General features: G+C 43.1%; 1 protein-coding gene across 1 annotated transcript in view; it reads right to left on the reverse strand.

Annotated features, from left to right (window-relative positions):
• The window catches only part of CPN1 (carboxypeptidase N subunit 1), a 41,458-nt gene extending 29,333 nt beyond the window's left edge, over nucleotides 1-12,125 (reverse strand). The window contains exons 1-2 of the mRNA XM_039465236.2: nucleotides 11,628-12,125; nucleotides 5,260-5,456 (exon numbers count right to left, since the gene is read on the reverse strand). Coding sequence (XP_039321170.2) covers nucleotides 5,260-5,456; nucleotides 11,628-11,850 — 420 coding nt within the window. The 5' untranslated portion in view covers nucleotides 11,851-12,125. The remainder of the gene's footprint in view (nucleotides 1-5,259; nucleotides 5,457-11,627) is intronic.
• Between the last annotated feature and the right edge of the window lie 1,926 nt (nucleotides 12,126-14,051).

Here is a 14,051-nt window from a genome sequence, read left to right on the forward strand (position 1 = left end):
CATTTTCAGTGTATAATTCAATGAATTTTAGTATAGGTACAGAGTTGTATAACCATCATTGCAATCTTATTTTAGAACATTTCTGTCACCCTTAATAGATACCTCATTTGCATTTACGGTCACTCCTCATTTTCATCCCAGCCCTAGGTAACCACTTTCTGTCTCCTTAGATTTGCCTCTTCTAGACATATCACATAAGTGGGTCATACATTATGTGTTCTTTTGTGGGGTTTTTTTCCTCCACTCGGCATAATGTTTGTGAGGTTCATCTACCTTGTAGCATGTATCAGAACTTCATTTCTTTCTATTGCTGAACAGTTCCATTATGTGGATTTATCATATTGTTTATCCATTCACCATTATTGTTAGTATTAGTTCAATACTATTAGTATTAGGAAACTGTATTAGTTTCCTAGGGCTGCTATAACAATCACCACAAACTAAGTGGCTCATAAAACAGCAGTTTATTCTCCAATTTATTTCCTGGAGGCCAGAAGTTGTAATCAAGTCAACTGGAGGGGTGGCACACTCTCTGGTTCTCCTCTTTGTTTCTTCCAGCTTCTGGTGGCTGGAGGCAATCCTTGGTGTTCCTTGGCTTGTAAACACATCACTCTAATTTCTGCTTTCATCTTTACATGGTCTCCTTCCTAGTCTGTCCACATCTCTATTCACAAATTTCTTTCTTCTTATAAGGACACCAGTTATGCTGGATGTAGAGTCCACTCTGATCCTATGTGACCTCCTTTTAACTTAATTGTATCTGTAAAGACCCTCAGTAGGCCCCCCATATCCATGGGTTCCAAATCTGTGGATTCAACCCACCTCTGATTGAAAGTGTAGTTAGGGGCCGGGTGTGGTGGCTCACGCCTGTAATCTCAGCCCTTTGGGAGGCCAAGGTGGCTGGATTACCTAAGATCAGGAGTTCAAGACCAACCTGGCCAACATAGTGAAACCCCATCTCTACTACAAATACAGAAATTAGCCGGGCATGGTGACACGTGCCTGTAGTCCCAGCTGCTTGAGAGGCTAAGGCAGGAGAATCACTTAAACCCAGTAGGCAGAGGTGGCAGTAAGCCAAGATAGCACAACTGCACTACAGCCTGGGTGACAGAGCTAGACTCTGTCTCAAAAAAGAAGAAAAGAAAATATAGTTAGACCTATAATGGTTGCATCTGTACTGAACATGTATATACTTTTTTCTTGTCATGATTCCCTAAACAGTACATTGTAACAAGGGTTTACGTAGCATTTACATTGTATTGGGTAACATAATCTAGGGATTATTTCAAATATACAGGAGGATATGCATAAGTTATATGCAAATACTATGCCATTTTCTATAGGGGACTTGAGCATCCAAGGATTTTGGTATTGGTTAGGGGTCCTGGAACCAATCACCTACAGATACCGAAGGATGATTATGTCTTTCCAAATAAGATCATATTCACAGGTTTCAGGTGAATGTGAATTTTGGCAAGGGGTAGTAGGGGGAGATCCATGGACATTTGAGTTGTTTTCACCTTTTGGTTATTGCTAATAATGCTGCTTTGAATATTCATGTACGTCTTTGTGTAGATGTATGTTTCCATTTCCTCTGGGTAGATATTGGTAAGTAGAACTGCTGAGTCATAAGCTAAGTCTATTTTTAACTTTTTTTTTTTTCTTTTGAGACAGGGTCTCACTCTGTTGCCCAGGTTGGAGTGCCATGACATGATCATGGCTCACTGCAGCCTCAAACTCCTGGACTCAGGTGGTCCTCCCACCTCGGCCTGGTAGCTGGAACTTACAGACACATGCCACCACACCTGGCTAATTTTAAATTATTTGTAAAGATGGGGCTTTGCTATGTTGCCTAGGCTGGTCTCAAACTTCTGGGCTCATGCAATCCACCCACCTCCCAAAGTGCTGGGATTATAGACGTGAACCACTATGCCTGGTCTTATGTTTAACTTTTCGAGAAACAGTTAAACTGTTTTTCAAAGTGGTTACACTATGGAAACTCACTTCTCCCCCTTTCAAGAAATTTAGGATCCTTACTTATCTTCTAAGCAATATCAACTTTCTGGATCCCTTAACTTCTCTGTCCATATTTCAGATTTTTCATTTATTTGCTCAGGTATTCATTCACTCATTAGGTCATCAGTGTAGTCAGTCAACATTTACTTAAGTCCTTCTCTATTCAGAGCTCTCAGCTAGACACTGGGGAAAGAGATAAGTGAGACATTGTCGTCTAGCCGTCTTGGAATTCATAGTACACATCGGGAGATGAACATATACGTAAATAATTAAATACATAAAGTGATAGAATAGAGGTATTCTATCATCTCTATTCTATCTCATTCAAAGGCTCATTCAAAATTGTTAAAAGCCTCATTCAAAACTGAAATTCCTTTTAATGTTTTGTGTGGCATTGGAGAAGGGAAATAGTGCCAACTGGGTCCCTGTAGACTGAGAAGGTGGAGCCCAAATTGTTGGCTGTTCCTGGAAGTGAATGAACGGATGCCGGGCAGCTAGAATCTTGCAGATGTACTGCTACTCTCAAATTTTCCCTGCTAACCAATGAAATGTAGCAGATTACACTTTTTCTAAGCATTTTGTATTCTAAGAATTCTGTATTGTTCTCAGATTTCTCTTTTTTCATGGCACCCTGCTTGTATTTTATTTTTAGATCCCATTGAAAACATCATTTTTTTTTTTAAAGTTCCTTTAAGTTTCCTACGTCACTTCTGTTCCAGTGGAAAACATTTATTGGGTCTTTCATTTTGGTGTATACTTCTGTGACATAATCATTTTCTTTATGCTTCCACTGGCTTGTCACTGCTTGCTGATTTATACCAAGGCCCTGTTTTGTTTTTTTTTCTTATTATATCAAGGCATTCTTGACTGTCAGTATAAACACCTCTGGTCATTATCTGCTAATTTCCCTGCATACTGGTCAATAGTTAGGCTAACTGTTGACAGAAGATTTCCATAAACAGAGCTAGTGTGGTGTTTCCTATTCCTGCTGTAACAAATTACCACAAATTTAGTGGCTTAAAACAGCATGAGTGAATTGTCTCATAGTTTTGGAGGTCTGAGAATAAAATGGGTCTCACAGGCCTAAAAGCAAGGTGTCAATGGGCTACGTTTTTTTAGGAGTCTAGGGGAATCTGTGCCCCAACTTTTCCAGCTTCCTTGGCTCTTCCATCTTTAAAGCCAGCCGACAGAACATCTTCAGATCTCTCTCTGACTGTGACCTTTGGCCTCCCTCTTCTACATTTAAAGGATCATTGTAATTGATTACACTGGCCCCGTCCCCCTAGTACTCCAGGTTATTTTAAGGTCAATTGATTAGCAACCTTAGTTCCATCTGCAACCTTAATTCTTCCTTGCCCAATAAAATAACATATTTATACGTTCTAAGGATTAGGATGTGGACATCTTTGGTGGGATTATTCTGGCTACCTACAAGCAGCTTTAAAGTCTGGTGTCCAGGAAGGTCTTCTCTGTGTAGCCACGCAGACAGCTTGCCTCTGGGCATGGAAGGTATCTCTGAGAGTCTGAGAACCTGATGGGTCCTCTCTGGGGTTCAGGTTCAAGATCTGCTCCCTCTGAACAACAACACGGTAGGTGAGCAGAGGTGACCAGCTTCCCAGAGATGGCTCTAAGATTCAGTGGGCTGGCAGGGGTTTTCCCCCCTCCCTCTCACCCTACCTACTGCAAAGGATGTGGGCAGGACTGAGCTGGTTCTCCCTTCTCCTCACTGCAATACAGCAAAGGGCTAATAGAAAGAAATCAGCCAGGCTGGGATTCCCTCCCACACCTCTTTCTAATTTTCCTGCTCTTTGGGAACTAAGTCTCGAGGAAAAGTAGTGGGTACCACCCTGATGGTACCCACTTTCCAGGGATGAAACAAAGTTCTTTTTCTTCATTTGTTGGGTCATTTCAGCAGGAAGTGGTAAGACTGCAAGAGTCAAGTTTGTGTTTGGTTCAACGTCCTGGCTCCATTCCTCTCTCTGCCTCTACTTACCCCCAGCCCTATCCTCAAGACGGTTTAAAATATGCCTTCACATACTCTGCCTAAGAAAACCCCACCTTTTAAACACAGATTTTAAAGGAACATCTCCATTGCGCAAGGCAGAGAGATTCCTGGCCTCACCCTAGACAATTCTAATTCGGTAGGTCTAGGGTGGGACCTGGGAATCTGTATTTCAAAATCTTCACTTGTGATTCTGAGGCACAGCCACAAAGCAGAACCACTGATTTAAAGTTAGGCACATCGGCCCAAAACACTCAAGATGTTAATAATAATAATAATAATGTTAGGCACTCTGATATTTTGAATTTATGTTAGAAAATAAAGTAAAAAGTCCTGCCAGGCGTGGTGGCTCATGCCTGTAATCTCACACTTTGGGAGGTGAAGGTGGGTGGATCACGTGAGGCTAGGAGTTGGAGACCAGCCTGACCAACCTGGTGAAACCCTGTCTCTACTAAAAATACAAAAAATTAGCTGGACATGGTGGTACACACCTGTAGTCCCAGCTACTCCAGAGGCTGAGGCAGGAGAATCACTTGAACCCAGGAGGCAGAGGTGGCAGTGAGCTGAGATTGCGCCACTGCACTCCAGCCTGGGCAACACAGCAAGACTCCATCTCAAAAAAAATTTTTTTTTTAAAGTCCTTAGACATTTTTTCTTATTGGTCCTACTGCAAATATAACTCTAAAATATAGAATCAATAGGCTAAGTACTATACTAGTAAACAACTCTGGAAATATAATAAGTATGAAGAATCTAGAATTAGCCCCCTTTCCCCCTTCCCAATTCTGGGGAAAGCCTGTTGTCCTGGATATTTTCTCTGCAAATGCAAATGGGAATGCAGTATGGAAGGAAGAAAGGTATTTAGGGTTTGAAGCTAAAAGTTCAGGAAAGGAGGTTTATTTTGCAATATCCCTCCACATCGGTCGAGTATTTTCCAGATTATAAAGCGTTGCCACAGATGTTGCCACATTAATCCTCACAGTAAAATCCTGAGGTCATCTGGAAAGGTGTTGGGGGAATGCAGGCTCAGAGAGAGCCCACGTTTATTGCCTGCGCTGCTGTAGGACTGAACCCTCGTCTTCATCCTTTCTTATATTTCTGATGGGGTTTTTTTCTCTTGGCCATTTTGTCTTTTAACATTTGTGACATTTACAGTGGGAAAGAGAAGGCATCTTGTCCACTGGCCTTTATTTCCTACGAAGGCCTTCATCTCTCCCCAGCATCTCCCTTGGACCTCGTACCTGAGCGGCAGCCACCTCATAGCCGTCGGGGTTCATGGATGGCAGGATGTGAATGCGCGTGTCCTGGATGAGCCGGACGACGCGCTGGTTCCTGTTCTGGAACTCCTCGCACAGGAACTCTGACAGCTGCAGCATCAGCTCGCGGCCCAGCGCTTCGTTGCCGTGCATGTTTGCCACATACTTGACCTCCGGCTCCACTGCAAGGGAAAAATGCAAGGAAGAGAAAAAATGGGGAACGCTTGGAAGTGCCATGGATGCCTAGCCTTGCACAAGGACCTTTTTTCTCTTTTTCAGTAATAAATGAAAAAAAAAAAATGGGTCTTTTGCAATAATCCCTGAGCCGCTTCTTAACCAATTACAACGACAAAAGCTACAAAAGTCATGCCAGGGATAATAATCAGTGCCATTTACTGAACCCTTGTAGTGTACTAGACAGTTATGTTCAGTACTGCTACTCTTCACAGAAAACCTGTAAAATGGGCAGGAATAGCCTCAGGGTGAGGGTAATAAGGATGCGGGAGGTTAAGTAACTTGTCTGAGGTTGCCTAGCTTATGGCTCTGATGGAGGCCCAAGCCCAGGTGGCACTTAGAGTGCCATTTACAGTAGTACACTGCTTCTGAGAGACAAACCGTTCAGGATAAGGATGTTTCCCTAGAACCTGCTCTCGTGAAGTACTCTAGGTTTAAGCATAACAGCTGCTAATGATCCCAGTTGAAAACTTCATTTTCTTACTCCTCGAAAAGTTTCTTGCTCCATCTGAATAAGAACACAGCAGGTGAGCAGAGGTGACCAGCTCTGCAGAGATGGCTCTAAGATTGAGTGGGCTGGTAGAGATTTTCCCCACTCCCTCCCACCCCAAAGAATAGGATTGTGGGCAGGACTGAGCTGGTTCTCCATTCTCCCCACTGCAGTACGAGAAAACTAAAATCACTCCTTCAAATCCAAGCAGGCCAAGTCTGGAGGCATAGAATAGGAAGACTATGTCTCATTGCTTAGTCTTCTCTTTGGCCCTGATAATTGTTTAACTTGAGGTGAGAATTGAGGATCTGAAAGCTTCTGGGATCACCTAGAGAAAATCATTCCATGGCGAGATGCGGTGGCACACGCCTATAATCCCAGCATTTTGGGAGCCGAGGTAAGTCACGAGGTCAAGAGATCGAGACCATCCTGGCCAACACGGTGAAGCCCCACCTCTACTAAAAATACGAAAATTAGCTGGGCATAGTGGTGGGTGCCTGTAATCCCAGCTACTTGGGAAGCTGAAGCAGGAGAATCACTTGAACCTGGGAGGCGGAGTTTGCAGTGAGCCGAGATCGTGCCACTGCACTCCAGCCTAGTAACAGAGCGAGACTCCATTTCCAAAAGAAAAGAAAAAAAAAGAAAGAAAGAAAAGAAAATCATTCCTGCCCTTATTTATGTATGTATTTAGTTATTTAGAGACAGAGTCTTGCTCTGTTGTGCAGGCTGGAGTGCAGTGGCATGATCTCGGCTCGCTGCAACCTCTGCCTCCCAGGTTCAAGTGATTCTCCCGCTTCAGCTTCCCAAGTAGCTGGGACTACAGGCACCTGCCACCATGCCCAGCTAATTTTTTGTATTTTTAGTAGAGATGGGGTTTCACCGTGTTAGCCAGGATGGTCTCAATCTCCTGACCTCATGTTCTGCCTGCCTCTGCCTCCCAAAGTGCTGGGATTAAAGATCTGAGCCACAGGGCCCAGCTCTTGCCCTCTTTTAAAAGAAGAGGCTCCTGCAAGTGATTTCTCTTCCACCCAACACTTTCCTGCCTCCACGACTTTTCTGGTTCTGTACCTCTCCATCTTCTCTTTCCAAATCCTCCTTACCACCCTTCTAGGCCCAGTCCATGTGATACTCTGGGAAGTAATCCTGGGTTCTCCTTGATGAGAGAGAGCTCTCTGTTGACTTCCTGGGTTTTACTTTTTTTTTTTTTTTTTTTTTTTTTGAGACAAGAGTCTTGCTCTATCGCCCACCCTAGAGTACAGCAGTGTAATCCCGGCTCACTACAATCTCCGCTTCCTGAGTTCAAGTGATTCTCCTGCCTCAGCCTCCAAAATAGCTAGGACTACAGGTGTCTGCCACCACACCTGACTAAATTTTATATTTTTAGTGGAGATGGGTTTTCGCCATGTTGGCCAGGTGGTCTCAAACTCCTGACCTCAGGTGATCTGCCAGCCTCAGCCTCCCAAAGTGCTTGAATTACAGGTGCGAGCCACGGTGCCTGGCAGGGTTTTACCTATTTTTGTACGTGTTCTATTTCCTTTACTGGACCTGGCCTTAGGAATGTACATAATTTTTAATTTGTGACACCATCCATTATTATTTATCTTAGTATATCTACAGCAGTTTTTCTCAGAGGAATGCTGATAACCCCCAAGAATCATGTGGTAGATTTTCTATCATGGGTATTCTTTAATCTTAGTGTATTTTTTTTTAATTGTAGATTATGTCTTTCTTACTTTTCTTGGTGTTAAAATGTCCTTTCTGTTAGAAAAGGATGGATATAATAGACGACAGGTAGTTTTCTTCATATCCTTATTCAATAAAATAAAATTTGGAAGATCTGTTTTAGTTATCTCCAGTCTCTTATTTAAAAAAAAACTTTTTAACTGCTTTATGAAATCTATAAGTCTGGGAACCACTACCCTATGGAACTTTGGACAGTGCCATGCACTTAGTAGATCCTGAATATTGAATTCTTTTGGCTCTCCTTTTTCTTCTCTTATCTTTATTTATTTGTTTGTTTGTTTGTTTGTTTGTTTATTGAGATAGGGTCTTGCTCAATCATTCATGCTAGAGTTCAGTGACACAATCATGGCTCCAGGCAGCCTCTCAAATTCCTTGGTTCAAACCATTCTCCCACCTCAGCCTCCTGAGTAGCTGAGACCACAAGTGCACACCACCACGCCAGGCTAATTTTCTAAAAAAATGTGTTATACAGACAAGGTCTCACTATGTTGCCCAGACTGGTCTCAAACTTCTGGTCTCAAGCAATCCTCCCAAAGTACTGGGATTACAGACATGAGCCACTACAGCTGGCCTCTACTGTCAATATATCTAGAATATAACCACTTCTCCTAACAATCACTGCTATCATTTTGGTCAAGCCCCTGCACCCTCAAACTTGGCACTATTAGCAATATTAGGTCATTGCCATAAATCTCCCACTTGGTCTCCCTGCAGCTGCCTAGCCCCTTTAAAGTCTATTCTCCAGAGTTAGGGATTGACAAAACGTTTTTATAAAGGACTAGAGAGTAAATCCTTTAGGCTTTGTGGGCTGTGCTGTCTCCGTCAAGGCTACTCAACTCTTCCAGCAAAAGCAGCCACGGACAAGATAAAAGTGAATGGGCATGACTGTGTTCCCATAAAACTTCATTTACCAAGACAGGTGGCTAGCCCTCAGGCTGTAGTTTGCTGACCCCTGTTCTGAGTGATCTTTAAAAATTCTGAGTCAGATCTAGTCTCTCTTCGGCTTAAAAAACCTTCCAGTGGCTTCTCACTTGACTCAAAGTAAAACCCCAAATCTTTACCAGGGCCTATGAGGCCCTGATGATGTCCTATTGCCTGGTGGCCCCATCACATGGCTGTGACCTCCTCTCCTGCTCTCCCCTCGCTCACTCGGCTAGGGCTGCACTGGCCCCATTGCTGCTCCTCACATGTGCCAAGCATGCTCCAGAGCACTGCCTTTGCTCTTCCCTCTGCGCCCATCTCTTCCTCCCCCGTGTCAGCAAGGCATGTGCCATCACACCATCCTTCAGCTCTCCTCAAAGCCACCTCAGTGGAGACGCCTCTCCTGAGCACCTCTCCTCGTCTTCCTCCATGGCATCCCTATCTCTTTTTCCTGATTTAGTTTTCTCTACAGCACTTACTTCCATCTGATGTAATATGTATTACTTAGTTACCCATTTATTGTCAGTCTTACCCCCACTAGAATTTGGGTCCATGAGGGCAGGGTCGTTGTTTTATTTTCTGCTGTACTTCCAGAGACTACAAAAGTGCTTGCATATTGTAGGTGATTGGTAAATATTTGTGGAATGGATGAAGGAATGAAAGGAATGAATGAGTGAATAGCAGCTACAGTGCTTCAGAGAAAAGAGGGAATAGTGAGGGCCAGAGTCCTATGAAAAAGCTTCAAGGAAGGCTTTGAATGGTAGAAAGTACAGGAGCACCAAGAAGGAGGCTCGGAGTGTTGGGGGGCTAACCCCATGATGTCCGTGAACACTCACAAGCTTCCACAATGAACATGTGATCTGATTGACAGCAGGCTGCTTGCTATGAAAGTGCAGCTTTAAAGTGAGGCAATTATCCTAGGTAACCCCATGGCCTTCTTTGAGCCTCCACTATGCAATATTCTGAATCTCATAGCCAGTCCATTGAGTGTGAGGCTTTTAAAGCAGAAAAGTGGGATTATGTATTGATTTAGGAAAATTTTTCTAGCATCTGTGTACCAAATAGAAGGTTCAAAGAGTGCAGCAGTTAGAAATTAGAGACCTGGCTGGGCGTGGTGGCTCACGCCTGTAATCCCAGCAGTCTGGGATGCCAAGGTGGGTGGATCACTTGAGGTCAGGAGTTCGAGACTAGCCTTGCCAAGAGAGTGAAACCCTGTCTCTACTAAAAATTTAAAAAATTAGCCAGCTGTGGTGGCACATGCCTGCCAGCTGCTTGGGAGGCTGAGGCAGGAGAATGGCTTGAACCAGGGAAGTGAAGGTTGCAGTGACCTGAGATTACACCACTGCACTTCAGCCTGGGCATCAGAGCGAGATGCCATGTCAAAAAAAAAAAAAGTTAGAGATCAGTTAGGAGTTCAGTGCAATCATTTAGGCAGCTTGTGATGGAGTCTGGATTCGGGCAGGGGATGTGGAAGTGGAGAGGTAAAGGGAGATTTGAAGTTGACAATTTGAAGGAGGAATTGGTAAGGAAAGCAATGAGAAATTAGAAACAACTTGAATGTCCATCAATACATGGACAGTTACATACAGTCATACAATGAGCTATTATGCAGCCAACACCACGATGGTGAAGATCTGTACTTGTACACATGGATGCTGTCCATAACAGATTGTGAAATAAGAAGGGCAGTTATAATACAAGTCCATTTCTACAGAAACAATTACATGTGTTTGTGTCGGGGGTTTAAACATTCATAGAAAAAAGTCTGGAAGGATATACATCAATAGGTTAACAGAGGTGGGATTTGGGGTGAGTTTTATTATTTTCTTCCTTATGTAATTTCTAAATTTTAATCCAAACATGGATTGCTCTCTATAGTAGAAAAAAACTAAAAAAGAATCCAGGCTGGGTGCAGTAGATCATGCCTGTAATCCCAACACTGGGAGGCTGAGGTGGGCAGATCACTTGAGCCCAGGAGTTTGAGATTAGCCTGGGTAACATGATGAAAGCCCTTCTCTACTAAAAATACAATAAGTAGCCGGGGGTGGTGGCGCATGCCTGTGGTCCCAGCTAAGTAGGAGGCTGAGGGGAAAGGATCACCTGAGCCCAAAAGGTCAAGACTGTAGTGAGCTGAGATCATGTCACTGCATTCCAGCCTGGACAACAGAGCCAAACCCTGCCTCAAAAAAAAAAAAAAAAAAAAAGGCCGGGCATGGTGGCTCCTGCCTGTAATCCCAGCACTTTGGGTGGATCACAAGGTCAAGAGTTCGAGACTAGTCTGGCCAACATAGTGAAACCCTGTCTCAACTAAAAATACAAAAAATTAGCCTGGTGTGGTGGTAGGTGCCTGTAATCCCAGCTACTTGGGAGGCTGAGGCAGGAGAATCGTGTGAACCCGGCAGGCAGGGTTGCAGTGAGCCAAGACTGCACCATTGCACTCCAGCCCAGGTGACAGAGAGAGACTCCGTCTCGAAAAAATTAAGAATCCAGTAAATAAAATAAACACCTCAGTCCCCAAACTCTCTCTAGAACACTACATTGTCACTCCTGAGATCTCCCTATTCCCTTTTAAGTTTCCTGGCACAACTAGAAGGGCTCATTGTTTCTGCCTGTGTCTCCTGAGCCAGTGGATCCAGAAAAACAGAATAATAGCAAGGGGAAAAGAAAGGTAATGGGGAAACGGAAGTGGGGTGGGACATGAGCAGGGAAGAAGACTCATCTTTTGCCATTAAGGTTTTGAGCAAACAGAATTCAAAAAGGAGGAAAGGGCTGAAGCCTGAATGAGGGCTGTGACTCCCAGAGGCAGTGGCAGTTTGAGGGCTAAGAGGGAAACAGCACAGGCTGAGAAAGTGGTAATTCCTTGTAGGTGGAGGAGTCCACGGACCTCCCCAGAAAACACCCCAATTACTGGATTTGCAAGGGAAGGGCCCTGCCCACACACCCTCAAGAGCTGTTCAGGACTTACAGGGCTCGTGGATTCCAGGGTGGTCGCTGAACTCCAGCACGTATAGGTGTCTCCCCTCCACGCTGCGCCCAATGCTGTAGACCCGCGTGACGCTGGGGCATTCGTTTTGCACCTTGTACAGTGTCCGCACAAGATCATCATAGCGGTGGTGGCGGAAGGTCACCGGGGCAACCAGCTTAAATAGAAGGAGGAGGTGGAGAAAGACTGAGAGCAGGTCTGGCATCTTGCTGGGCTTTTTGAAAGAGAGCCACTGAAACGCGCCCCACCTCCGGCAGCAACCTGGCCCCTTCACCCGCCAAAATCCAAGGCCTGAGGGGCTTCCCGCCTCGCCTGTAAACGCCAGCCCCTGGAAGTCGTTCCCAACTGTCCGTCCAAGGCTGGAAATTCTTTATGCCGCTCTGGAGTAGCCTCTCATCTCTTCTCCCTCACTCTCCCTTCCCTTTCCAAATCCAGAAAAGCCTTTTGAAAGGTTTTTTGCACTTGCCTAGATGGGTAGTTTCACTGATTCTGGTTTACTGGTTAACTGGACTGTAAACAGGCTTCAATAAATAGCTGCTTATAACCCTTTGATTCCCGGATAATTTTTAAAAACTTGGCCTCTTCCTGTTTCCTTTATTACAACTTTCAAAAAGAGTTCTCTGTCGCTTTTGATCCATCCTACCTACTGCTGTCTGGGTAGAATATATATATACCTTTCTGAAGCATGGCTGTATTTCATCCTTTCTTTCCTCAAAAATGTTTCAACAGATTCCATTAAGAAAAGGAAAGGATTCGCCTTGGACTGGGAGAAAACAACAGTAAATCATGTATCTCATAATATCCCCCAATATGTAAAGAATCCTTACAATACAATAAGAAGACAAATGACCCAATTGAAACATGGGCAAAACGTTTGACCAAAACAGATATACAAATGGCCAATAAGCACATTTAAATATGTTCAATGTCATTAGTTGTTAAGGAAATGCAAATTAAAACCACATGAGATGCCAGGCATGGTGGCTCATGCCTGTAATCTCAGCACTTTCGGAGGCCAAGGTGGGAGGATCACTTGAGCCCGAGAGTTTGAGATCAGCCTGGGCAACACAGCAAGACCCCATCTCTACAAATAATTTAAAACTTAGCTGAGTGTGATGGGATATCTGTAGTTCCAGTGACTTGGGAGGTTGAGGCAGAGAATCACTTGAGCCTGGGTGCTGGGGGCTGCAGTGAGCCATGATCATGCCACTACACTCCAGCCTGGACAACAGAGTAAGACCTCATCTCAAAAAAAAACAAGCAAACAGAAACCACACATGAGATATTACTTTACCTCTACTAGCTATAATAGCGATAATAAAAAATTATCGCTATAATAGCTATAATAAAAAAAGACAATCACAAGTGTTGGTGAGAATAGGGAGAAACTGGAATCCTCATAAATAGTGCAGCCAGTTTGGAAAACAGTTTAGCAGTTCCTTAGAAGGTTAAATATTTACTTGTTATATAATACAGCAATTTCACTCCTAGGTACCTATGCAAGAGAAATGAAAACATGCATCCACACAAACACTTGTACATGAATGTCCATAGCAGTATTGTTCACAAGAGTCAAAAAGCAGAAACAACCCAAATATCCATTAACCACTGAGCAGATAAACAAAACGTGGCATATCCATACAATGAAATATTATTTGACAATAAAAAGGAGTGAAGTACTACTACATTGTACAATGTGAATTAATTATAAACATATGCCCAGTGAAAGAAACCAGACCCAAAACACCACATATTGTATGTTTCAGTTCATATTAATGTTTTGAAAAAGAAAATATATAAAGACGGAAAGAAGATTAGAGGTTGTGAGGTCTGGGATTAGATATGTGGACACAAAATTTCTTTTTAGACTGATAGAAATGTTCTAAAATTAGATTGTGCTCATGGTGATGGCTATCCAGCTCTATAAATAGACTAAAATTCGTTGAATTGCACACTTAAAACAGGTGAATTCTATGGTATGCAAATTGTAGCTCAATAAAGCTGTTTTTAAAAAGGGAATTTAAAAATACGTACAGCCCTCTGAAAGAATTAAATATAAATTTACCATACAACTCAATTCCATTCCTGGGTACCTACCCAAGAGAACAAAATCACTCACAGAATGTTTATAGCAGCATTATTCATAATAGGCAAAAAGTAGAAACTACCTTAATGTCTATCAACTGATGAATAAATAAAATGTGATATAGCCACACAATTGAACACTATTCAGCAATAAAAAGGAATAAAACACAACTTCATGCTACAATGTGGATGAATTTCAAAAACACCATGCTAAGTGAAAAAAAGCCAGAAATGAAAAAAACACATATTGCGTAATTCCATTTATATGAAATGTCCTACAAAGGTAAACCTATACAGACAGGAAGTAAAATAATTTGCCTG

The sequence above is a fragment of the Saimiri boliviensis genome, chromosome 12 (assembly GCF_048565385.1).
Source record: "Saimiri boliviensis isolate mSaiBol1 chromosome 12, mSaiBol1.pri, whole genome shotgun sequence".
In the NCBI taxonomy this organism is placed as follows: domain Eukaryota; kingdom Metazoa; phylum Chordata; class Mammalia; order Primates; family Cebidae; genus Saimiri; species Saimiri boliviensis.